This window comes from Colobus angolensis, unplaced genomic scaffold (genome assembly GCF_000951035.1).
Source record: "Colobus angolensis palliatus isolate OR3802 unplaced genomic scaffold, Cang.pa_1.0 Scaffold111, whole genome shotgun sequence".
In the NCBI taxonomy this organism is placed as follows: domain Eukaryota; kingdom Metazoa; phylum Chordata; class Mammalia; order Primates; family Cercopithecidae; genus Colobus; species Colobus angolensis.
In genome coordinates, this window is record NW_012112142.1 from 5254743 (window position 1) to 5282326 (window position 27584).

Consider the following 27584-nt stretch of genomic DNA (forward strand, 5'->3'; position numbering starts at 1 on the left):
GTTTCTTTTTTGTTTTTTTTTTTTTTGAGATGGGGTTTCATTCTTGTTGCCCAGGCCAGAGTGCAATGGTGCGATCTCAGCTCACCGCAACATCTACCTACTGAGTTCAAGCGATTCTCTTGCATCAGCCTCCTGAGTAGCCGGGATTACAGGCATGTGCCACAATGCCCAGCTAATTTTGTTTTTTTTTTTTAGTGGATACGGGGTTTCTCCATATTGGTCAGGCTGGTCTCAAACTCCCAACTTCAGGTGATCTGCCCACATCAGCCTCCCAAACTGCTGGGATTACAGGCATGAGCCACTGCACCCAGCCTAGTTTTTGTATTTTTGTAGAGATGGGGTTTTACCATGTTGGCCAGGCTGGTGTCAAACTCCTGAGCTTGTGCAATACACCCACCCAGTCTCTCAAAGGGCTGGAATTACAGGCATGACCCACCACGCCTGGCCAAGGGTAGTTCTTCTTATTCTTGTTATGATCATGAATCTTGATGCAAAGTGGGATCTCAAAGACCTCTAAGGTCCAGGTTCTCTCCCTTTCCACGCAGCCTAGAAATCTACAGGGGTATGAGTCAGGAGCTAACATTGCCCAGCTGTCCTCTGCTTCTATGTAAGCTTTTCTGCTTTTATTCCCCTAATATATCAAGCTTCTGCATGAGAGTCTATATAAATGAAAGTGCTGTGCTGCAACAAAAAGCTAGAAAGCAGTGATGTAGTCCCACTGTCCACTTTACAGATGAAAAAGCAAGGCCTTGGTGGAGGTCCTGCAGCTTCTCCAAGTTCTGACTGTGGTCAGCCCCCTCATGGAACTAGAAATCAGGACTCCTGAAACCTCATCTTTCCATTACAATGCACTACTGTACTCAGAGATAAATGTTTCACAACTTCTACCAGAACCAACTTCCAAATCCAGATTTTTTCCCCCTTGAAATCTGACTTATTAATTTACACCCCTCTCAACTCACCATAATTTCTCTCTGTTCCTCCAGATTCTTCAAAAAATTTGAAAATTCACGTAAGGAAGCATCTGTAACAAGAAAGGAGTGATTATTTGGTGGCCATGGCAAAGCAAAACAAACCAAAATCTCATGTTTATTTACCTATGCATCGTTCATCATCTGTCACAGCATCACCGATAAACTCAAACTTAAAGTCTCTGAGTGAATGAGCAAACTTCCGCTGGGCCACTGACAAACCTAGGAAGAAAAGCATAACAATGACTTGGGTTATTGTTTTAAGTCAAGCCATAAAAGAAATTTATTCCTCCTAAAATTGGTAGAGCTGTAGAGCTGTCCTCCACTCGATCTATGAGAAGGCATGACCCAACTCCCTTGCCAAATGGCCCGCCATCTTCAACCTGGCACGCTCCAGGTAGCCTCTGCCTTCTAGTCTATACCCTGCCACAGAATAGACGCTGGAGAAATGTTGATTCCCTCCCACACCTTCTTATTCCTCAAATCTGACTCTTTCACACTGTTCCCTAAAGTATTCTCCTTTTCTCTGCTCTCTCCAGTCAGGACTTGCCCAATTCTAAAGTTCAGGCTGTGATTAGGAATACACACACCTGATAGTGGCTTGATGCGATCTGGATGCCTGCCATGGTTTCACATATAAGGATCTCAAAAGCCCAAGGTCAGCCAACCAGCTGCTCTTAACCGATTGCCAAATAACCACTCCAGTCAGAGAAACCCAGAAGATTCAAAAAGAATGTTCATAGAAAACAGCATCAGGGAGGTAACTGAAGGCCAAAAAGAAATGGTAGGAACAATTAATTCTGCAAAAGACCTACAGAGGTCCTCATCTTAATTGGAGATTAACAGAAGAGTGGAAAACTACTTCTAAAATACGCTAACATTTATTTTACAGGCCTTGCACCATGCTAGGTGATATGCACGTTTCATTTCATTCAAAAATCCTCAAGAGATATATAAAGATTATTATACCATTTTACAAAGAGGCCAAACCTCAAAGATGTTGAGTAATCTGTGTAAGGTTGGCACAGCTACAAATAATAGCAGCAAAGGCTTAACTATTCTTCAGAACCACTGGTCCAAAGGCCACAGCCTGACAAGTATACAATCCTGCCTCTGGTTTAAAGCACTTTCTAAGAAGGTGTTCACTGATTTCCGCACTTCACACAGCTCCTGTCTTCCTGTATGTCTCCTTCACACATTACTGTCACAATGAAGATGAGTCATATTATGGTAATAAAATTGTTTAACAGACTATTTTTAGAGCCGTTTTAGGCTCACAGTAAAACTGAGCTGAAGATACAAAGATTCCCTAAATAGCCCCTGCTCTGCCACGTGCACAGCCTCTAACCCTTTTAACATTCCCCACTGTCAGTTTTTGAAACTTCATTTTTCCTCGTTTATCATGCTGTTCTCAATTTTTTAAAATAATATGTAAACACTGAAAGACCTAAATATGAAAAGGCAAAACTGTAAAATATTGGATCATACAGGATTGTAATTTCTTACACCTAAAGTACAGAAGAAAAGTACCAAGCATAAGGCGAAATGGAATGGATTGCAAGCATGGACCAATCCTCCAGCCCTCCTTGTAGGCACATCTCAGTGCACTGACATTGCAGTTCTTCCCATGGAAACTCATCTATTTCCCACCCCTTGAACCTGGGCTAGTCTTGTAGCCAATAGAATATAGAGAAAGTGACACTGTGCCAATTCAGAGCCTCCACCTCAAAGAATGTTACACACCTCTGCTCCACTCTCACGGAACCCTCAGTCCTCCATGAGAACAAGCCCAGGCTCGCCGGCTCACTGATGAATGACTCCTGGCTCAGTGGCCCCCTAGTTGCCGCAGCAGCCAGCCAGCCTGCAGAGGCAGAGCTTCCCCATAGATACATGAGGCCGTTCAGAGGGACATGTAACTGTCCAGTGAGTAAAGCACACACTGAAATAAATGGCTGCTGTTTTAGTCATTAGGTTTGGGGGTGATTGAAAAGATAACTGATAAAGAAAAATACAATTTGGTTGTGTTACAATGTAAAATATGGCCAGTGTGGTAGTTCACACCTGTAATCCCAGCACTTTGGAAGGCCAAGGTGGGCAGATCACTTGAGGCTAGGAGTTTGAGACTAGCCTGGCCAACATGGTGAAACTGAAACCCTATCTCTACTAAAATTACAAAAATTAGCTGGGCATGGTCGTGAACACCAGCTACTTGGGAGGCTGAGGCATGAGAATCACTTGAACCTAGGAGGAGAAGACTGCAGTGAGCCAAGATGGTGCCACTGCACTCCAGCCTCGGCAACAGAGGAGACTCTGTCTCCAAAAAAAGAAAAAAACAACTGGCCGAGGTAGCCCACGCCTGTAACCCCAGCACTTTGGGAGGCTGAGACAGGCAGATCACCTGGGGTTAGGAGGTGGAGACCAGCCTGGCCAACAAGGTGAAACCCCATCTCTACTACAAATACAAAACTTAGCCACGCGTGGTGGTGGTGGATGCCTGTAGTCCCAGCTACTCGGGAGGCTGAGGCAGGAGAATCGCGTGAACCCAGGAGGCGGAGGTTGCAGTGAGCCAAGATCACACCACTGCACTCCAGCCTGGATGACAGAGTGAGACTGTCTCAAAATAATAAAAGTAAATAAAATAACTTAGTTCCTAATATAAACCAGGTCAACATACAATTGTTCTCTAAGATCTAGAAACACTGGCTGCTCTTGGCTCACACATGCCAAACTCACTCCAGTCTGAAAACCCTTAACTTTCTGTTCCCTGAGCCCACATCGTTACTGGCCCACTCCTCCAACACCACAGCTCAGCTCAGCTCAGGAATCCTCCCCGCCTCAGCCTTCCTAGGATAGCGCCAGTCCTAGGCACCCTGATCCTCTCCATTCTACTGCCGTCTTACTTCCTTCACAGCACTTATTCACCCAAATTTATTTAGTCAATATTTGCACATTGTTACCTATCTTCCCACGCTGGAACTTCATTTCCCTGAAGCGACAGCTGTCAGTCTTGTGCTTCTCTATAGCCCTGAAACAGCAGCCAAAACTGTAAATAAGATGTAATAGGCTAGGCATGGTGGCTCACGCCTATAATCCCAGCACTCTGGGAGGCCAAGACAGGCATATTATCACCTGAGATCAGGAGTTCACCTGAGGTCAGGAGTTGAAGACTAACCTGGCCAATATGGTGAAACCCCATCTCTATTAGAAATACAAAAATTAGCCAGGCGTGGTGGCGGGCACCTGTAATCCTAGCTACTAGTTGTGCTAAGGCACAAGACTCGCTTGAACTCAGGAGGCAGAAGTTGTAGTGAGCCGAGATCACGCCACTGCACTCCAGCCTCGGCTACAAGAGTGAAAGTCCATCTCAAAAAAATAAAAAATAAAAAGATATAATAGGATGACTTTCTTTTCAAATTTATTTCATGTACCTATTTCTGAATATTGATAGTTTGTGGACTTATGATTTTTAGTAGTACATATTATTCTGTTTTGCTTTTTGCTTTGCCAGATCGCAATAGGATCTTGTTTATATGTGTACATTTTCACATAATATATATGAACATATTTACATTTACTTACCTATGTATTTTTTATACACTGCTATGAAGAGAGTGGCATAAACTATATATTCTTCCATTGGAGCTGTTTCATTATTTTATCCAAAATTACGAGATCAACGGCTACAGGTTATTTTAAAGATGATGTTTCTTATGGTCAGAATAGTAGGCTCTCTGGAAAATTAAAACTTAAATGCACCAATTTTTCAACATTTCATGCCTAATTTCATTAGTTGAAAATGTTTGTAACAGATTAAATTGGGGCTCATTTGCATAACCAATCTGATGTATTTCCAATAGCATGCTTTACACCTGTGCTAAGAATTACAGTTATATCATTTCTCCATTTTAAAACATAAGCATTTCTGTTACTCATTTTCCCCTTCCTGGTGATCTCCTCCTAGGGCTACCAGAGTTTATTATGCAAAATTTCCACTGTTAAAAATCTGACCACACCATATTCTATTTCTTTGAATAATTATAAATGTAATTGCCTTTCCATTACTTTATACATTTTAAATTTATTTTCCCATGCAGTTCATATTTTACATATGTCTTCTTCCTTTCGAAACAAAAGCATAAGGCAGTTTGCTAAACTTAATGCAGTTCATTAAATGTATTTTCTTTCCAATATCATTGCACATGAAACCCAAGCAGTTTCTAACTGATTGATGTAGTTACAAAGATTAGCAACATCTCTGCCTGAGTTAGATGCAGGGTGGGGAGAATAGAGAAAACTAACCAACTAACTTTTTTTTTTTTTTTTTTTTAAGACGGAGTTTCACTCTTGTCACCCAGGCTGGAATGCAATGGGCATGATCTTAGCTCACCGCAAACTCCGCCTCCCGGGTTCAGGTGATTCTCCTGCCTCAGCCTCCCAAGTAGCTGAGATTACAGGTATATGCCACCACGCTCGGCTAATTCCTTTATTTTTAGTAGAGATGGGGTTTCTCCATGTTGGTCAGGCTGGTCTCGAACTCCCGACCTCAGCTGAACCTCCCACCTCGGCCTCCCAAAGTACTGGGACTATAAACGTGAGCCACCACGCCCAGCCTAACCAACTAACCTTTATTGAGTGCCTGCTCTACACTAATTGAGTTACAAATATTATTTCAATTACTCTTAATACACCAGGAGGGTAGGTGTTGGTGTTATCTTTAAAAAAAAAAAAAAAAAATTGGTTCAGAGATAGTTTAGTGACTCAATCAAGTCACAGACCTCTTTACACTGCTGGTAAAAAGTCCTGGAGGCAAAGGATCAACTCCCTGGTTTCTCAGACCCCCATCAATGTCCTTTCCATTACACCATTCAATCTTTCAAGAGATTTCACATTATTCTCAGGTCCTCTGCCCAGATCTCAACTGGTGTGAAACCGTCAGGCTCTCTAAAGGACCCTAGTGCAGAATTGTAAGTAAATGGAAAAATCCTTTATTTGTACCTCCACGCCCCCTCTTCTCCTCTGCCTGCTAATTCCTGAGTATTGTGAATTAATACTGCTCTTGAGATACCCTCAAGGCTGTTATATATTGGTGGATAATGCCAAGTCTGACTGCACAAAAAGCACAGCTAACACAGAAGAATGAATGTGACCTGCACCCTTCAAATGAACTCGCCACTTCAGAGTCTTCCAGACTTGAATTTTTGTGTCTTGATCTGCAGGCCAATAGGAGAGACAGTGTAGGTGATCTAATTCTTCCCAGGGTTAGGAGCAGTTTGAGAGATGAGGAGTTCTATCTGAGATGCGCTGAGTTTGAGAGGTAGGATAACACATGCAGAGATCCAACCACAGTTTGAATTCAGGTGTGGAGAGCCTCCACATTCTGGCCTGAACTGCCACTGCTTGTCCTTGATTCTACAAATGAGAAAATTATTTCTTACAGAGCCACCTATTTATCAACAATTTTTAGTTAAGACCATGAGATATTAGACAGACAGACACTCTGCTGGGAGGTGGGGAGCATCTCTGTTTGGGTCACCCTACCTTGACTGCCCATCTAGCCACCACTGTCAGTGCATGATAATCCCTTAAGTTACAAGCCTGAGCCCTGGTCATGAAGTTGTCACTACTAACTCCTACAACTTCTCATCCCACCAGTGAAAGCACTAATGGAGATGCTTTTTAAAATGTGGCATGTTCTACTAATGGCTTTAAAAGAAAAAGGATATAGTCAATAAATATACTCTTGTCACTCATTAAATCTGAATACAGGATTTTTTATAAATCATAATAGATTCCACAGCCCTTTTCAAAATAGACAAATTGCACCTGGAAGCTCACATTCTTTATGTAGAGTGCCAAATAACTAGATTATCAACTACAAAAAGGTCTGCTGAGGGAGCTGCCCCCGACTCTGCACATCAAAACATGCACCAAAATTCTTCCATGTTTTATCTAAAGGCTACAGACTCTAAAAACTTAGTAGCTTTCATGCCAGGGAAATAATGTTGACATTAATCCAAGAAACTTGAAGTGAAATGAAATTCCTCTAGCACTGTAGACTGGCTTCACACTTTCATGTTTTCCTGTTTTACAAAAGCAGCAGTGGTACTATATACAAAAATGGCATTACAGCTTCTCTGTACAGGTTAAAAAAGAAAGCACATAACTAACTCATTTTGTAGGTTTAAAAAAATGCTGCAAACAACTCATAAGCCCAGAATGCATCACGGGGCTAGTTTAGGCCTAAAGGCCAAATCACAGGCTGTTCTAGAAGCAACTCATGGCCCAACACTGTCTCTGGCTCTATTCCAGTAAAGCATTCCTGACCCTAACTCTGAGTCCAGCTTGCCTGGGGTGTCTGTGTAATGAATTCTTATCACAGAATATATAACATCTGAAGTCACTTGAATGACCTGAAGTGACAAATTTATGGGGTAAAAGGAAAACCAATGGAGCCCACAAAGGTGCACAGGCCCCAAAAGACATCCATAAACCTGGAACACAGAGCTCAAGGCCAATATGGCACATGAAGGAACAACCAAATACCAAAATAGCCAAATAATTAATAAGAATCCTCCAGGAGTGATGTGGGGACTGGAGAGAATCCCACAGGCGGCTCCACACTAGAGACCACCACCCAGCCCTCCCTAAACATTCCACAAATGCTGAGAAACTACTGGGGCTAGGCACTGTCTTAGAGAGAGTACCTGCCACATCAGGATGGGAGATGGGACAAGAATGCTGGTGACCACCTAATCCACTCATTTTCCAACTGTCTTTGGCCACAGACTCCTCTGTTTAAAGAAAACCTTATTTACAGTAAGAACAGGAAAACCAGATAAAACAGCTGACACTTATCTATTCATTTCCTATTGCTGCAGTAATAAATTACCACAAATGCAGTGGCTTACAACAACGCTAATTTACTATCTAACAGTTTTTGGAGGTCGGAAGTCTAAAATGGGGGAAGTCTCATGGGGCTAAAATCAAGGTGTCGGCAAGTCTATCTCACTGTGTCACCTAGACTAGCGTGCAGTGGCACTATCATAGCTCTCTGCAGCCTTGAACTCCTGGGCTCATAAGAAACTCCCACCTCAATCTCTTAAGTAGCTGGGACTACAGGCATGAAACACCACCACCACGCGGTTTTTTTTTTTTTTTTTTAAGAGATGGGGGGGTCTCACTACGTCGCCCAGGCTGGTCTTGAACTCCTGTGGCCAAGTGATCTTCCTGCCTTGGCCCTCCGAAGTGCTGGGATTACAGGTGTGAGGCACAGTGCCCAGCCTGACCTTTGTTTCTGTCATCACATCTCTTCTGACTCTTTTAAGGACCACTGTGATTACAACAGGCCCTAAGATAATCCAAGATAACCGCCCCCCCTCCAATCTCAGGGTCTTTAATCACATCTGAAAGTCCCTTTTGCCATGTAAAATAACATATTCACAGGTTCCAGGGATGATTAGGACAGGACATCACTGGAGGGCCACCATTCTGGCTACCACACCTTTTAACATCAGGTACTCTACTAATCACTTTACATTTGTAGATTCGGTTAACTATCACTACAACAGACGAGGACACAGACACAGGTTACCCAACTTGCCCAAGGTCACATGACCAGGAAGTAGCGGAACCCAGAGATGCGTGCGTTGAGAGCAGACTGAAGGTGGACAAGGTGGGCAGCAGGAAGGTGACAAGTTAGGAGGCTCCTGTCCTGATCCAGGTGAGAGATGAAGAGAGTCCTTTAAGGATTTTCGGGTAACTGTGCCAATATCTAGTGAGACTCACAAGTCTCAACCTAATGACTGTGGGCTCTAGGTGCAAACAAATCTTTTAAGCTTCTCGGCTTTGACACCAGGGAAGCCTGGTTTATGGGTGCTATGGTAATTAGTAGGGTGGTGGTTCCTCTGTATTATGGGTTGAAACTCTGTTTTCCCCAAATTTATATACTGAAATCCAAACCTCCAGAACCTGAGAATGTGTCCTTATTTGGAACTAGGGTCTTTACAGAAGTAATCAGTTAAAATGAAGTCACCAAGAATGGGCCCTGCTCCAATATGACTTGTGTTCTTTTAAGAAGAAGAAATTAGGACATGAGAGACGCAATATACAGACGAGAACACTATTTCAAAGCATTGTTTTTAAAGATCATGGAAGTTACATTCAATGACAAAACACAGCATTATTCAAACATGTTGGTAGCAAATACAGTAACTTGGCAAATAAAGTGGTTTCCCAAATATGCTAAAAAAGGGAATACCGAAAGAAAAACAACCCCACATGCGGGAGTAATGTCAAGACAAGTTACTTTGTTAACCACAGTATACACTTAAGGCCCAAAGCAAATATTAGTAGGGATTTAGATGTCAGGTGTTCATCTCACTTAACAAATATGAGCTTGCTCACTCCTCTGCCATTGGAGTATCACCATTTCACAGCACAAATGAGAAACTTAGTTACTAATCAAAGACCAGAGTTACTGTGTAACTCCCTCATTTCTCTCAAATTCTTTAATATTTATTCTCCTTCAAATAAATGTAAAGCTTGTTTAAAAAAAAAAAAAAAGATACATCCTAGCAAAGGGCTAAAACATCCTCTTTTGTGCTAAAGCATCCTCTTTTCTGATCCAAGATAAGCCAGGATGACAAGAACTAAAAGAACCACGAGAAATGACTAATGACTTGTTGGGCATCTATCACCTGCTCAGCACAGCCCACAGTACTGTGTGAATACAAAGAGGCTGAGGCTGCTGCCCTAAGGAGTCCACGCCCTAGATCTGAGAGAAATCACCACCCCGTGTTGCATAGGAACTGAGGGGTCCAGATTTGCAAATTCCACAGGAGTGCAATAGAAGACATATTCCAAAAAAAAAGAAGAAAATAAATTAGTGCTATCAGGAAAATACAGCATGGAATATGGAGACTTGAAGACAGTACTAAAAAGTGAGTTCAATGTATATCACTGTAAACTGTGTAAGAGGTATTAAGGCAACAAGAACAGAATGAGAGTAATCCTTTAGATGGGAAAGGAAAAGGACTACATATGCTATACAGCTGCTGTTAAGTTAGAAGCTTTTGAATGCAAAGCCTCAAATAATGAGAATACAATTACAAAGAGACCAGGAAAACACGTGAGCAACTTGCTGTGAGAAAGAACTCACAGTACAGCTACGTCTGGGATGTTCTCCCTGGGCCTCTGCCATTAACCTAACTTGGCTTCTCTCTGTGTTTAGTTTTCTCTGTCGCGTGCAATTGTCACATCTTCTCTTCTACTTTGTATTAATGCTTGCTGTCAGACTCTGTGTTTGCCGCCATGTCACTGCCAGGCAGGCCTGTCCTCATGCCATTAGCTCATGGCATTCTTACAATTTCGGCTCCCACGACTTTTTCCTTCTGATTTCCCAAATTAAAATTCTCAAGAGAATCAAACTGGCTTGGCTCATGTTTTTCCCATGGAAGGCCATGACAGAGATAGCTCTCGGGTGTCCCATCCCAATCAAATCAGCCACCCCAGGAAAAGGAGAAGAGGGAGGACACAGTCCTCAGAGAGCTTTCTCCCCAGCAGGGGCTGCGGGCAGAGCGGTGTCCTTCACAGGAGCTGTGAAGTAGCTAGCAGAGGCCGTGAGTGACAACTCCGGTATAGGCCAGTGAGTATAAAAACATCCCTTAAAAGCCAAAATTATGTTTGAAGATTTTACTACATTAACACATACAATTCTTTTATTTATTTATTTTTTTTTAAAGGCTCCTAAAGGCAGAAACCAATCCATGTAAAAAATTTCAACAGGCAGTACCTGAATCCATGAAATGGGCCATTTAAAAAAGGAACTGTGTTCAACATAAAGACATTTGAACACTCTTTATTAGCTAGAAAATTGTTTCACACCAGTTCCAGTGCTTCCAAGCAGTTTAAGTATGTGCAATAACCATCTAATATTTATTTAGCACTCCCTATGTGTCAGTCACTGCTCCAAGTGAGTACTCTGCATGTATTAGTGCATTTAATGCTCACTATACCAAATTACATGGACATTTTCACACTGGATTTTATAGACAAGCGTAAGAAGGCGCAGAGAAGTCAGATCACATTAAATGGTAAAGCCAGGCTTTGGGCCCTGGGTTCAGTTCTCAGTCTAAACCATCGCAATATGCTGCCTCGGTGCGGGGAACAAATACTGCTCAGGCCATGGTTGGGGCACAAGGCCCTTTCTTTACAATGTCCTTGTAAAATGTATGTGAATAATCAAAATATCTTGATTATGTTGAAATATTAGAAGAGAAGAAAGCAGCAGAGGTGGGGGAAAGGTTTTCTGGGCAGCTCCTGGGGAAGGAAGAGTTCCCAGGAAGACTGGCAGGAAATGGAGAGCCACACTGAGGAACACAAAGCCAACAGGAGGAGAGGAAGGAAGGAACGAAAATCTGGAAACGCGGCTGTTAGAAAATGAATGCGCTGGCTGCGTAGTGAGGTCTCTGAAGTATTCCTCACAAGTAAGGTCAAGGCAGACCCCAGAATCAACACAACCCACAGCACCCTAGAGCACACTGACACAGGCCTGGACCTTCTGAAAACTAGCTGTGTTCAAAGAGGGAGAAGGTGTTACATAAATATGTAACCAAGTACCCCATTTTTCAAAGAGATGTTTTCTTTTTTTCATTCCCCACTTCCTACGCAGCCTTTTAGAAATGCTAAAAAATAGCTTTTTACTCCCTCCTTCACCCGCCATTCCCTACTAAGTTCATCCAAGTCCTCGAGAGTTAGTCAATTTACAGACCAAAGCATGCCTGCTATGGAACTCTCATCCATCAGGAGGTTGCCTTGAGAAAACAGCTGAAAAACATGCCCACTACTCTCTCCCACCTGAGGGGTTTATGGCCTAGTCACGCCCATGAAGACGCCAATGGTCACCAGCTCAGCCGCCTCGTTGATAAAACACCAAGCTAACCCAGGTATCCCCCACCTTGCTCACACCCTCCCTTGACTTTTAAAAGTGCCCACTTTCTGCTCCAAAAGCTAAGGGGTACATCTGGAGGTGGGACACCTGCGCTTCTTCCTCTAGGTTAGCTTTGGAAATAAATCACCATCTTTATATTGGAGCTCACTCTTGTTAAATGCACTCTGCAAGTGGCTAGCGACCAATCTGCAAGCAGGTTACAGGTAAGACATAAATGCCAACTTGTAAAACATCAATGAAAGCAGGAGAAAAGTATGCAGTTGCACATAAAACAGTTGTTTAGAAGGTAAGCTCCCCCACCAAAAGAAAACCTTAACCAGTGTTTAAACAAACAAACAAAGCCATGTCATATTTGTCAGTATTTTTCAAATATTCTTCACTGAGCATAACCTGCTTTTAAGTAAGTTAAAACAAAACAAAACAAAGAATGGATGGTACCCAATCATCAGGACAGTCAGGGCTGCAGGATAATGTGGCCATGCTTACAAGTCAAGATTATCATTCCTGGGCTGTTACTTGAAGAACTGCACAAGTCACATGCCTCAGGTAGACCAAACTCCCTAGGGAGTAGTGAATCCCAATATACACAGTGGGTTCACACGTGTTCTACACTTGTTTCAGAAGCCAGTGTGTTAAAAGAATGGCCAGTATTCCAAAGAGAAGCTACTACAAGACAAAGAGAATTCTCACAACAGGACAATGGGGGCCTGGGGCCAGCACTTACCAGCCTGACTTGGGTGGGACTGAGGGTTGCAGCTAGGACATGGTGAAGCCAGGAATAAAAGAAGTCCTTTGTTAAAAGAAGCTGTTGAACTTAGTAGAGAACACTGAAAATGAAGAGGAAGCCAGGCTTCATCTAAGGGCCACAGGAAAGAGGATTAAGGCAAGGAGCTAGGAAGCAAAGAAGGAGTTAGACTTGAGAAAGTCAAGAATGGAGAGCCTCCAGGGGAGCTCAACTTGTCTCCAAAGGGAAACTCTGAGGTCAGGGATAGTTCTACTTATTTTGTTCACTGCCATAACCACAGGGTCTAGAACAAAATGAGACACAGAGTAGATGCTCAATTAATATTTGTTGAGTTAATGAAGTGACAGACCCTGTCATGATGGCTTTAGGAAGACTCCCCAGATTGAACTTGCAAGAACCTAACCCTCTGGACTCTGTTCTAAAAGATGGGACAGTCACTGAGGGCCCTTTATGTGGGCTACTGCCCTCACCATACCTTAAGGCACTACAGAGAGGTCTTTGGTGTGAAGGCAAAGCACTGTATGTGCATTTAGGTTCTCCACAAATACGTTTACAGTTGCATTACTTCAGGCCCAACAACATTCTCTAGCTGAGCCTGAATCTCTCAAACTGGCAACTCTGCATCATCACTTTCAGAATTTGTAAAGATGAGAGGTAAACATTCAGATGGTTAATATAAAAGTTTGTTGGCTGGGCGCGGTGGCTCAAGCCTGTAATCCCAGCACTTTGGGAGGCCGAGACGGGCGGATCACGAGGTCAGGAGATCGAGACCATCCTGGCTAACACGGTGAAACCCCGTCTCTACTAAAAAATACAAAAAACTAGCTGGGCGAGGTGGCGGGAGCCTGTAGTCCCAGCTACTCGGGAGGCTGAGGCAGGAGAATGGCGTAAACCCGGGAGGTGGAGCTTGCAGTGAGCTGAGATCTGGCCACTGCACTCCAGCCTGGGCGACAGAGCGAGACTCCGTCTCAAAAAAAAAAAAAAAAAAAAAAGTTTGTTAAATACTCAGAAGCCACAGGTTTATGTAAGACATCTTCAACCCAATTTCTGATGCAGAAGTTAGAAGACTGGTTGCACCTTTTAATTCATCTCTACCAAGTTTCAGAGCTAAGTGCCAATGATAATAATGGGGATAATGGTAACCGTGAACAATGAATGCAATTCACAAAATAGAAATCATTAGTAAACACTAAGAAATGTTTCAAACTTCATTAGTAATAAAAGAAATGCAAGTTTTAAATCACAGTTTTCACCAGATGGCCAACTATGTTTTGAATAATGAAACAGTATTTGCAAGAGCAAGGGTAAATGATCTCTGGCCTGTAATGGTAGGGAAGAAAAAAGGGAGAATCTTGTGCCCACCACTCAATATCACTCCTTTCTTCTTCCCCCTCAAAAAGGAGGAATGTAAATAAGCTGCCATAAGAAATTGAAAATCTCTATAAAGAAATACTATATGTGACATACTTATAGAGAATACACTAAATGATAGTATAACAGTCTTTCATAGCAGTAGTCTCAGCCTTAAAATTTAGCGTATTTTAAAAACAAAGTAAGGTTAGGTGTCTTTTGGAAAAGTGTTATCCTAAATCTCCTTGGCCTATAGCAGGGTTCCCCAGCCCCCAGGTCCCAGATCAGCAGGGGCATTAGATTCTCAGAGGAGCGTGACCCTATTGTGAACTATGCACACGTGAGGGATCTACGTTGCATGCTCCTTATGAGAATCTAATGATAAATGTTATGCACTTGAGTCATCCTAAAACCATCCCCCAACTCAATCCATGGAAAAACTGTCTTCCATGAAACCAGTCCGTGGTGCCGAAAAGGTTGGGGACCGCTGACATATAGTATAGTGCAGTGATTGAGAATGTGGGTCTGAAGTCAGAGTGGGGCTCACAAACCCGTGTCACCAGTGACCAGCTGTGTGACTCTGGGCAGGTAACAATGCTTCCGAGCTTTAGTTTCTTCACCAACAACCTAGAACCAATATTGGAGTTCACATGTTGAATTGCAGTGAAGGAAAACAATGAATCAAATATTACTAAGTTATCCTGTCTGGATGACAAAGACTGGTGAAACCATTAAAAAGAAAAAGGGAAGTCAAGAGAAGAAGCTAATTTAAGGTCAAGGGAAAAAAATGCACATTAGCTATTTCAGAACGCAGCAGATTAACTACACAAATTCTACAAATGGTTGCAGATAAAGGTCAGGGGCAGAAATTTTGACTGTCGATTATTTGAAGAAAGGTGATTAAATAAAGAATGGTGTCTTGTTTTTTATAGAGACAGGGTCTTGCTATGTTGCCCAGGCTGGAGTGCCGTGGCTATTCACTGGCACGATGCTATACAGATCAGCACAGGAGTTTTGACCTGCTCCATTTCTGACCTGAGCCAGCTGGCTCCTCCTCAAGCTCCCAAGAGGTCACCATACTGATGCCAAACTTAGTGCAGACACTTGATTAACATCGCACACTACACTACAGCCAGGAACTCTTGGACTGAAGAGATCCTCCCACCTCGGCCTCCTGGGAAGCTGGGACAACAGGTGCCACCAGGGCAACTGGCAAGAATTGTTTTTAAAAGGAAAAAGTAGAGGAAATCTAGAGTTGAAAATAGAGAATTAAACTAAGGAGACTCACAAATGGAGAGCAGAACAGAGGGGAGGAGGCAGAGGGAGAAAAGGCAGCTAAAATGAGGTCCGAGAAGAGTGCAGAACCAGAGGGGGCCCAAAGTTGAGAATGCTCCAAAATGCCAAATGTTTTTAGGTTGTAATTTTTGGCAAGAAATAATTCTATGACAAATCAGGCTTTTTTCCTGCCTTTCCCTTAACCCCCTACACATCCACTCTACATGCAAACATCCCACGTATCTGCTCACTTCTCTATCTCCACTGTGAACACATTACTCTGCTCCCACTCTTTCCTCCAACCCAACTCCCACACAGCAGCAAAACTTAACTTAAAATATGAATTGGATCTCCTTACTCCCCTGCTTGAAACCTTCAATATCATTCTGTTGTATTCAGGATAAAATCCAATTCCTTCCCAGAGTCTGAAAGACCCTGCATGATCTGATCTCTGCTCACTCTACAGCCTCATCAACCCCTAAGCTAACTTAGCTTCAGCTTCAATAGCCTCCCTTCTGCTCCTGGAAAAAAAAAAAAAAAAGATGCCAAAGTTGTTTCCTTCCTTGCAGTCTTTGTACATGCTCTGCCTTCCTCCTAGAATGTACTTCTCTCACCTCCAAAACCCAAATACAACCTGCATAAGGAACTCCCAGCCAGCTCTCACTGGGCTCGCCTCCAACAGCCTTTGTAACTGGGGTCCCACAGTTGTTCGTTGTGTATAAGGTAGATGCACACAGTGGCAGGATGTGCGATCCATACTTTCCAACTTCAACTAGCTTTGATTCTAAATGGGTAGATTACTGAAAAGATCACACAAAGACATGTAAGAAGTAATTATTCATTGAACAAAGATCCACATACCTATAAAGCACATTTTCCAGTTACCTTTTTATTACTGATACTCTGGATTTAACTTCATCATTGATTCCCTCTTCCCCTATACACACATACAACCAAAGGAGGATGAGGACCTTCATGAACTTTTTCTGGACCATTAATAAAATTCAGGCTCCAGTTCAAAGGACACTAAGCAGGAGATTGCCAGCATCCTCTAGTCACCAAGTGATATGGGGTTCATTATTCTATCTGTTCAACTTTTTTCAAAATTGATTTTTGTGCTTTGATTTTTATTTATTTGATTACAATTATGTCTCTGGTATAAAATGCCACTGATGTACAGTCTTTATTTTCTCTATTACAAGTATGATATATAATAATTTGGTTTTAAGTATTTGCCCTTTTTTGGATTATGCTTTTGAACTCTATATTTTTAGGTAGTCAAATGTTTTTCCATTATTTTGAAGAAGACAGTTCCTTCTGTCACTTACACACTTAAAATATACCCACCTCTTTACATTCCTGGCCATTTTAGAAAAATTCAGTTTAATTTTCTAATTGTCCTACATTTTAAAAAATAATTCTGGAATATAAGTTCTTCTGTTCCTTTTTCTTCTTGTATCACATTTTGAACAATAGTTTCATATCATACTTTTTATTACCTAATACAATCACCCATATTTTTTCTTTTTTAGAGCTTTAATTATCGTTTCAAAATTCTTCTTAACCATAGTAAGCACCTACTGTTATGCAGGATATTTCACATAAAAATCATTCCTAATCCTTAAAAATCTTACAAGGTAGATCTTATGTCTCCATTTCATGGATTGTGGGGTGGGGACAGACTTCAAGGGAAGTAGACTATGTCACACAGTGAAACCAGAATCAAACCCAGGTCTCTCCAATTCCTAACTCATGATGTTGCCATTTTCAAAGTTTCATTCTTAAACTGTTCAGCAGAATTACCTGTCCCCACACTAAATAGCACAGGGCTGTCGGGTTTAATTTGACACATGAAATAGGTGTAGCATCCTTTCACCAGGTTTCACACCTACCAGAGACTTGGAAAACCAATGGATCCACTTCTTAGAACTGGGTGGCAGGGGCAGTTTCGTGGCACCTACAGGCAATGCTATTCCAAATGTTGGCCCCTTTAGCTGGGCAGGATGTCATATACTTGTAGTCCCAGCTACTCAGGAGGCTGAGGCTGGAGGATCACTTGAGGCCAAGAATTCAAGGTTTAGTGAGCTATGATGGCATCACCACACTCCAGCCTGGGCGACAGAGTGACACCTTGTCTCAAAAAAGAAAATATGCTGGCGCCTGAAGGGTTTGTCACAGGGTCCCTGCCAGACAAGGAATCTGGACAGAATGTAAATTAACCAAGTCACTGAGCACCTTTGTTTAGTTTAACATTTTCCCACAGCAATACTTTCTTGATTAAAGAAGCAAACTCCTTATCGTAAGCAACAGTCTGCAGACAGGCACTGATCTAGAAGCAGCAACTTCCAAAGTGCCATTTGTGACTTAATGAGTGATAAAACCAGTATGCTGGGTCATACAAGCTTTTTTTTTTTGCAACAGAAGTAAAAATAAATAAATAAATAAATAAGGCTAGGCACAGTGGCTCACACCTGTAATCCCAGCACTTTGGGAGGCCAAGACAGGTGGATCATTTGAGGTCAGGGGTTCGAGACCAGCCTGGCCAACATGGTGAAACCCCATCTCTAAAAAAACCACAAAAACTAGCCCAGCTTGGTGGCAGATGCCTGTGATCCCAACTACTCGGAAGGCTGAGGCAGGAGAATCACTTGAACCAAGGAGGCGGAGGTTGCAGTGAGCCAAGATCACATCACTGCAGTCCAGACTGGGCGACAGAGTGAGACTCCATCCCCTCCACCAAAAAGAGAAAAAAAGCCCCTCTGATTACTATAATCTGGTACTATATAATGCCAGATGATATTAATAAGTTATATATTATACAATAATCATACATAATGATACATGTTATAGGATTACTATACTCTGGAATTTCTGTAATCTGGTATTGAAACACTTTTGGACAAACTAACACAAAATCTAAATGAGACTAACATTGCGAAAAGTGAGATAATAGAGATATGTAAGTATGATGTCTGGAAAGCCGATTTAGACAAATTTAGAGTAAGTTTGATCCGACCTGGAAAGCCTCCTAGACACTGGACACTGAGGTGGTGAGATGGGCGGGGAAAGCTCTCAGCATTGCAAATCTGCCCTGCCTGGGCAGTCACCCAGCTCCCTCAGCATGTGTGCATGGTAGTTCTTGTGAGTTAAATAAATATAAACAAAAGGCTGAGTAGGTGAAAGTATGGATTTTATAAACAAAAATTTTATTATAATAAAGTGTTCATTGGGTGGAAAATATTGCAGAGTACAAACTTGTGGGCTTCTTTTTAGCATTCAGGGTTGAAGAGTAAATAATCTTGAGTTTGAGACAGTTTGGGATTATTAGCCCTTTGTGTCGGCCTAAAGTTTCACAGGTGTGTTATCCGCACTGTAGGCAATATTACATGAGCAAGATAGTTAATTTACCTTTTTTATATCTTTTTAAAGAGACAGGGCCTTGCTCTGTTGCCCAGGATGTAGTGGTGCGATCATAGCTCACTGTGGCTGCAAACTCTGATCTCAAGTGATCCTCCTACCTCAGCCTCCCAAAGTGCTGGAATTACGAGTCACTATGCCTGGCCTAATTATAAATTATTATTTTGCTTTGGTTTTCTAAGAACTAGCTTTTTAAAAGAGGAAGGGATATGACAAATCAATATTGTTCAAATGGCCATATTGCCCAAAGCAATCTACAGATTCAAGGTTCTTCCCATCAAACTACCATTGACATTCTTCACAGAATTAGAAAAACTATTCTAAAATCCACATGGAACCAAAAAAGAGCCTGAATAGCCAAAGCAATTCTAAGCAAAAGGAATAAAGCTGGAGGTATCACATTTCCTAACTTCAAACTGTACTACAAGGCTACAGTAACCAAAACAGCATGGTACTGGTACAAAGACACACAGACAAATGGAACAGAACAGAGTGTCCAGAAATAAAGCCACACACCTACAACCATGTGATCTGTGAAAAATTCAACAAAACAAACAATGGGGAAAGGACTCCCTATTCAGTAAATAGTGCTGAATAACTGGCTGGCCACAGGCAGAATATTGAAACTAGACCCCCTTTCTTACTCCACATACAAAAATCAACTCAAGATTAATTAAAGACTTAAATGTAAAACCTAACACTATAAAAACTCTTGAAGGAAACCTAGGAAATACCATTCTGGACAGAGGATCTAGCCAATATTTCATGATGAAGATGCCAAAAGCAACTGCAACAGAAACAACAATTGACAAATGGGACCTAATTAAACAAAAGAGCCTCTGCACAGCAAAAAGAAACTATCAACAGAGTAAACAGACAACCCACAGAATAGAAGAAAATATTTCCAAACTATGCATCTGACAAAGGTCTAACATCCAGAATCTATAAGGAACTTAAACAAATTAACAAGCAAAAAACAACCTCATTAAAACAACCTCATTAAAAAGTAGGCAAAGGACAAGAACTTTTCCAAAGACAACATACATGTGGCCAACAATCATAAAAAAAGGTTCAACATCACTCATCATTAGAAAAATGCAAATCAAAACTACAATGAGATACCATCTCACATAAGTCACAATGGCTACTAAAAAGTCAAAAAATAAATGTTGGCGAGGCTGTGGAGAAAAGAGAACACTTATACACTGCTAATGGAAATATATTACCAGTTCAACCAGTCTAGAGATTTCTCAACTTAAAACAGAACTACTATTTGACCCAGCAATCCCATTATTGGGTATATACCCAGAGAGGAATATACATCATTCTACCATAAAGACACATACACGTATGTTCATCACAGCACTATTCACAATAGCAAAGATATGGAATCAACCTAGATGCCCATCAATGGTAGACTGGATAAAGAAAATGTAGTACATATACACCATGGAATACTATGTGGCCATAAAAAAAGAACACGATCATGTCCTTTGCAGCAACATGAATGGAGCTACAGGCCATTATCCTAAGCAAATGCAGGAACATAAAACCAAATATTGCATGCTCTCAGTTATAAGTGGAAGCTAAACACTGACTACACATGGACACAAAGAAGGGAACAACAGAACTGAGGGGCTACTTGAGGGTGGAGGGGAGGAGGACGGTGAGGATCAAAAACAAACTACCTATTGGGTACCATGCTTATTACCTGGGTGACAAAATAATCTGTACACCAAACCCCCATGACACACAATTTACCTGTATAACAAACCTGCACATGTACCCCTGGCACCTGAAAGAAAAAAAAAACTAAAAATACAACTACCATATGATCCAGTAATCCCACTACTGAATATTTATCCAAAGGAAAGAAAATCAGCATATCAAAGGGAAAACTGCACACCTCTTGTTTACTACAGCACTAGTCACAACAGCCAAAACACTGAATTAACTTAAGTGTCCATCAATGGATGAATGGATAAACAAAATGTGGTCTACAGATAGATACAATGGAATACTATTCAGCCACAGAAAAGAATAAAATGCTGTAATTTACAGCAACATGGATGGAAATGGAGGTCATTATATTAAGTAAAACAAGCCACACACAGAAAGACAAGTATCACATGTTCTCACTCAAATGTGTGGGCCAGTAACGTTGACCTCATGGAGGTAGAGAGAAGAATGGTGGTTACCAGAGGCAGGGAAGCATGGGAGAGGGGCAATAAAGAGGTTGGCTAATGGGTACAGAGTTAAATGGAAGGAATAAGTTCTAGTGTTTGACAGTACAGTAGGGTGACTATAATTAAAAATAGTTCAAAATAACAAGAAAAGATATGAAATGTTCCCAAAACACATGATAAATGTTTGAGGCACTAGATATCCCAATTACCCTGATTTGATCATTACATATTGTATGCATGTATCAAAATATCACATGTATCCCATAAACATGTACAGTTATGTATCAAATAAAAAAAGGAAAAGAAATAGGTTGGGTGCAGTGGCTCATGCCTGTAATCCCAGCACTTTGGGAGGCTGAGGCAGATGAATCACTTGAGGCCAGGAGTTCGAGACCAGCCTGGACAACATGGCGAAATCCCATCTCTACTAAAATTGCAAAAAGTAGCTTGGCGTTGTGGTGCACACCTGTAATCCCAGTTACTTAAAAGGCTGAGGCATGAGCATTGCTTGAACCCAGGAGGCAGAGGTTGCAGTGAGCCAAGATCACACCATTGCACTCCAGCCTGGGTAACAGAGAAAGTCTCCATCTCAAAAAAAGAAAAAAGCAATAAACAAAACTAAGGGAAAAAATGGAGAGAGGTTGATAAATAGAATTTACAGACACCCAGCTCTTACATGTCACAATCTGTACTTCCACACAGCGAAGGACTTCTCCAAAACTTTGGGGGCACCGTGTTTCATTCGGAGGACTACATTTTGAAGGGATACTGGCAAAAGAGAACATTTAGAAAACAGCAGGATAAAGAGTCTTCAAGACTGATGAGAAACAACTTTGAGAAGGTAAAGTCACAACATCTGTTCTGAATTTTGACAGATATTAACAAGAACAATTATTAGATTCACCCTGCATGATCCTGGAGACCCGACAAAAAGCCAATGTAGGTAGAAGTTACAGGGAGGCAGAGCAGGTTTAGTGCAAAGCAGAATTGGCCACCTGCAATACAACAGGCTGCTTCATTACAAGTAACTATGAGACACAAATACCACTGTTTATATTGTAGAGACACTCTGCTGAGGGCAGAGAGGCTACAAACATGGTCCAAAGGGGGCGCTGCCCAATGCTAACAGTCTTTGAGTCTGAGCCGCAGTCGGTACATGGTTGGCATTAATACCACCTACTACCTTACCTTTAGGATCATAGCTCAGCTATGTATTACAGAAAACAAGTTTGCAAAATCAACCATCATCACACTGTATCACTTTTTTAGGAAGTTTCACCCTAACTCCTGAACATCTCATTTTAGCCTATGGATCACCGATGTTGGAGTTTTACTATGAGTGATGGGAAAAGTTCTCCAAAAACCAGTACGTTTAATTCCATTCTTCAATACAGGTCAGAGATATTTTTTAGCAAGACTATTAAGTAGGGAACAGGAAGGAAAAACAAAAGCAGAAGCAAAAGGAATAAGTCCATATGGAAAGAAGAAAAACAGAGCCAGTCCATCCTCAGACACCCCACTCCTCCCCCACTTTAGTCATCATTACTCAAGCGACATTTAACGGGGCCAGTGTTTAGTCCTATTTCCTCTGCCTAGTTCTTGCCGTGCCTCAGGGAGAGAAATCAATGCCTCCCATCCCAGACCTCCAAAGAGTTTTGGGATGAGTTCAACTCTGGCTCTATCTTCTGTAAAATCCCTGGGGACTTCAAAAAACATGACAAATAACTTAACAGTTAACTTCTGGGTTTCTCCATTTCTCCATCTCTGCAGCAGAGGAAAAATAGCTTCATGGTGAACTGAGAGGTATCTGATGTCTGTGAAGTAAACAGCGATGACCTGATGAAAAGACCCACATAATGCTAAGCTATGAGGTTAATTTGTTTGGGTGGTGCCACCAATCTTCATCATATTCTTTACTCTCTTTGAAGTATAATACAAATGATGATGATAACCAGTGAGATAACTTTCTTTTGCAAGAAACATTTTATAAGGCCATTCAAATATTTTATAGTAAAAAACAGACAGTATGTTATTTTAGACTTTACAAAAAATGATTAATGTTAAAATTGGAACAAACACAGCATGTCATTCACTCTTAATATAATTGAAGACTGGATTCCTTTCCTGTATTGAGAGGTTTTCCACTTGATGTATAAATTCTTTTGTGTGTTAACATTATAAAGCCTAGAGCATTACAGCATAGCAATGGTTTTCTTTTCTTCTAGAGAAGTCTTCAACTTAGTTTGCTACAAAGAAACAAATAGTGGATTCATCAAGAGGAGTCTAACTCTAATCTGTGTTCTGCAATTAACGACCAACAGAGCCCCAGGACCAGTCACTTAACCTGACTGGTTCTCATGTTTCCTTACCTCTATAAGACCCCTGAGTGATATGATTTACAGAACGCAGAAAAATAAATGCTAAATTTTTCTGACATTTTTCATTGCTTTTTAAAATTCCAGCACCTAAGAACGAATGAGGCTGGGCACAGTGGCTCACGCCTGTTATCTCAGCACTTTCAAATGCAAAGGTGGGCAGATGATTGAGGGCAGGAGTGCAAGACCCACCTGGCCAACATGGCAAAACGCTGTCTCTACTAAAAATACAAAAATTAGCCAGGTATGGTGTCAGGCACCGGTAGTCCCAGCTACTTGGGAGGCACAAGAATGATTTAATCCCACAAGGCATAGACTGCAGTGAGACAAGACTGTGCCATTGCACTCCAGCCCAGGTGACAGAGCAAGACGCTGTCTCAAAAAAGAAAAGGGAAAAAAATAGTGAATGACAAGGCACAAGACAGCATAGAACTATGTCTCTCAGCTCCTCCCTACTAAGCACTATAAACCCTGGAAATAGCAGAGGAGATAACCAAAAGAGAACTCTGAAAGATGGTAAGAAGAAAACAAACCAGTTGTGGCCCCAAAAATGGAAGAACAGCTCAGTGAAACAGTATCTTGCATCTCCCTATGCAAAGTGGTCACCCAGATCCACCATTTCCCAACCCATGACATGACAACAAAAGGCAGCTCAAGTAGGCTCCTTCCTATGACCCAGATCAAACAAAAGTCCCCTCATATCAGATAAGTCCTACACCATCCAAAAGAAGACCCAACCTAAAGCCCCACCAACAATAACTAGGGGAGCCACGACATATACAATAGGGCAGGCAGACACAAGACTGCCCAGCTACAAGTGACCCGGCCAAGGAAGCCTCTCTGGTCACACGGGCCTAAGACTCCCTTCCACTGCACACAGACATGGGGAAAACCGTGGGGCACAGGTACAGAGATTCCATCTCAACAAGTGTCTGGCTCAGGAAGAGCTCTCTGTCCCCCACAGGAAGGGGATCATGCCACAGTCAGGAAAGCCCCTCAGTCCCCAGGGTCCTGAGACTACGTTTCCCCCACTGGGAGACACCTAGTAGCCCAGCCTAGGGAAATCCCTTCTGCCTCCACAGCCAGCAATAACAGCAGGGGAAATGAGACAGAAGCCCTAGTGGTATCTAACCGCCAAGCAGACAAACACCACAAAGGTTCTGAAAGTTAAACTGTCATTGGAACCACAGCCCACAAATATAAGGCACGACCTGTATGCTAAGACTAACTGGGTGCTGCCTGCTAAAACAAAAGAGTTAAATGGGATTCAGAACATTCCCACTGCCTGCCCCCCACCACACACAAAAAAAAAAAACAGGCAAAATGTCCAGGATACAATCAAAAATCAGCCATCATACCAAGAACCAGGAAAATCCCAAGTCAAATTCCCATTTTAGCCAAAAAACTGACCCTAACCCTGAGATAAATCAGATGTTCAAATTATCTGATGAGGATTTTAAGGCAGCCCTCTTACAAGTGCTTCAATAATCGATTATAAATTCTGTTGAAACAAATGAAAAACTAGAAAATCTCAGAAAATAAATAATTAATTTAAAAACCAAATATAAATTATACAACTGAAAAGTACAGTAACAAAAACTCACTTGATATGCTCAATAGGATGAAAATGACAGGATTAAAAAAAAAAATCACTGAACTTGAGGAAAGAACAACAGAATTCACTCTATCAGAACAACAGAAAACAGGCTGTGAAAATAAACAGAACCTCAGAGACCTGTGGAACAGCAAAATGTCCAGCCTTGTATCACTGAGCCCCAACAGGAAAAAGAGAATAGGGCTAAAAGAATATTCAAAGAAATAATGGCTGAAAACATTCCAAATTTGGTAAAAGACATAAACACATAGATTTAAGAAGCTGAGCAAATTTATTATCAGAATAAACAAAAAGAGGCCATCCCAGCATTTGGAAGGCCAAGGCAGGCAGATCACTTGAGGTCAGGAGTTCGTGACCAGCCTGGCCAACACAACGAAACCCAGTCCTGTCTCTACTAAAAATACAAAAATTAGCCAGGCATGGTGCCGCATGCCTGTAATCTCAGCTACTCAGGAGGCTGAGGCAGGAGAATCGCTTGAACCCAGGAGGCAGAGGTTGCAGTGAGCCGAGATCGCACCAATGCACTTCAGCCTGGGTAACAGAGTGAGACTCCCATCTCGAAGGAAAAAAAAAAAAGAAATTCAGGCCAAGGCTAGGGTCAATGGTAAACATTGTAACTAGTCTTCTGAAAACTACAGACAAAGAAAAAATCTGCTTGAAAGCAGGCAGAGAGAAATGATACACGATCTGTAAGGAACGCCACTTCGTGATACACGATCTGTAAGGAACGCCACTTCGAACGACAATGGATTTCCCATCTGAAACCATGGAGACTAAAGGAAGTAGCACATTTTTCAAGCACTGCGGCGGGGGTGGGGGGAAGGAAGTCAACCATAAATTCTACAGCCAACAAAACTATCCTTCAGGAATGAAAGTCAGACAGACATTCCCAGGGGAAGCAAAACTAAAAGAATGTATTGCCAACAAACCTATTTTTAAAGAACAAATGACTATAAAACAAGGAAAAAATATAAATATAAATGTACATAAATATATGATATATATATGTATATATATATAAATATAAATATATACATTTTTTGCTTTTTTTTTTTTAAACAGAGTCTCGCTCTGTCTCCCAGGCTGGAATGCAGTGGCGCGATTTCAGCTCACTGCAAGTTCCACCTCCTGGGTTCACGCCATTCTCCTGCCTCAGCCTCCCAAGTAGCTGGGACTACAGGTGTCCACCACCATGCCCGGCTAATTTTTTGTATTTTTAGTACAGACGGGGTTTCATCGTGTTAGCTGGGATGGTCTTGATCTCCTGACCTCGTGATCCGCCCACCTCGGCCTCCCAAAGTGCTGGGATTACAGGCATGAGCCACCATGCCCAGACTTTCTTTGGTGGGGAGGATGGAGTTTAACTTTTGTTGCCCAGGCTGGAGTGCAGTGGCACAATCTTGGCTCACTGCAACCTCCAGCTCCCAAGTATCTGGGATTACAGGTGCCCGCCACCACACCTGGCTAATTCTTTTTTTGAGACATAGTTTCACTCTTGTCGCCCAGACTGGGGTGCAATGGTGCGGTCTCAGCTCACTGCAATCTCTGCCTCCTAAGTTCAAGCGATTCTCCTCCCTCAGCCTCCTGAGTAGCTGGGACTACAGGCTCCCGCCACCATGCCCAGCTAGCTTTTGTATTTTTAGTACAGACAGGATTTCACCATGTTGGCCAGGCTGGTCTCGAACTCCTGACCTCAGGTGATGCACCGCCTCGGCCTCCCAAAGTGCTGGGATTACAGGTGTGAGCCACTGCACCCAGCCAAGGCTAATCTTTTGTATTTTTAGTAGAGACGGGGTTTCATCATGTTGGCCAGGCTGGTCACGAACTCCTGGCCTCAGGTGATCCAACCATCTCGGCCTCCCAAAGCGCAGGGATTACGGGCGTGAGCCACCGCACCTGGCTGGAATTATATTTTTTAACACAGAAGATACAAAATTGTCTACAAGATGATCTCTAACTTCAGACTTTATAATCGAAGGAGGGATAAAACATATAAAACAAAAATACAAATAACTATAGCAGGTGTTATAAAACATATAAAACAAAAATACAAATAACACAGCCAGAGACAACGAAGATGGTTCAGAGGCAGGTACCAATATTTTGGGCTGCCATGATGAGAGAAAATTTCAAAGACAGGTCACAACAAACAGTCCACACACTACATTTAAATAAAGCTACTGAAAGAATGTAAACCTCATGAAAAAAAAGGAAAAGCAAAACTGAAGAGACGTGAAAGCAAAAATATGTTTACAGGAGAGTACAGGGAGGAACTATTCATCTGCCACTTAAGAAACACCTGAACAGGGTAAAAAGAAGCATCTGTCACAATTCTTGGTCCTCGATCTACTCAGAAATGCGGAGGAAAAGGCAAGAGACAGATGAAATGGGAAACAGGACACAGAGGAGAAGGATAGGATGAGATGGCATAGGATGGGTTGGGGTGGGATGACTGGATGAGATGGGATGCCACTAAAGATTGACTGTACAGACCCTCAGGAAACACAGCAGAGGGCACAATTAATTCTTTCTGGGAAAGGCAGAGGAGGTTTCACAGGGTTAAGGCTGGATCTGAAAAGATCAGACCGAAGTGACAAGTTAAAAGTGGGGAGGGGGCCAGGTGCAGTAGCTGGCCGGGCACAGTGGCTGAAGCCTGTAATCCCAGCACTTTGGGAGGCTGAGGCGGGTGGATCACGAGGTCA

At 42.0% G+C, this 27584-nt stretch overlaps 1 protein-coding gene across 1 annotated transcript in view; it reads right to left on the reverse strand.

Annotated features, from left to right (window-relative positions):
- Positions 1–27584, reverse strand: part of ARHGAP10 (Rho GTPase activating protein 10) — a 341948-nt gene that overhangs the window by 249438 nt on the left and 64926 nt on the right. The window contains exons 2-3 of the mRNA XM_011956701.1: positions 1098–1193; positions 963–1024 (exon numbers count right to left, since the gene is read on the reverse strand). Coding sequence (XP_011812091.1) covers positions 963–1024; positions 1098–1193 — 158 coding nt within the window. The remainder of the gene's footprint in view (positions 1–962; positions 1025–1097; positions 1194–27584) is intronic.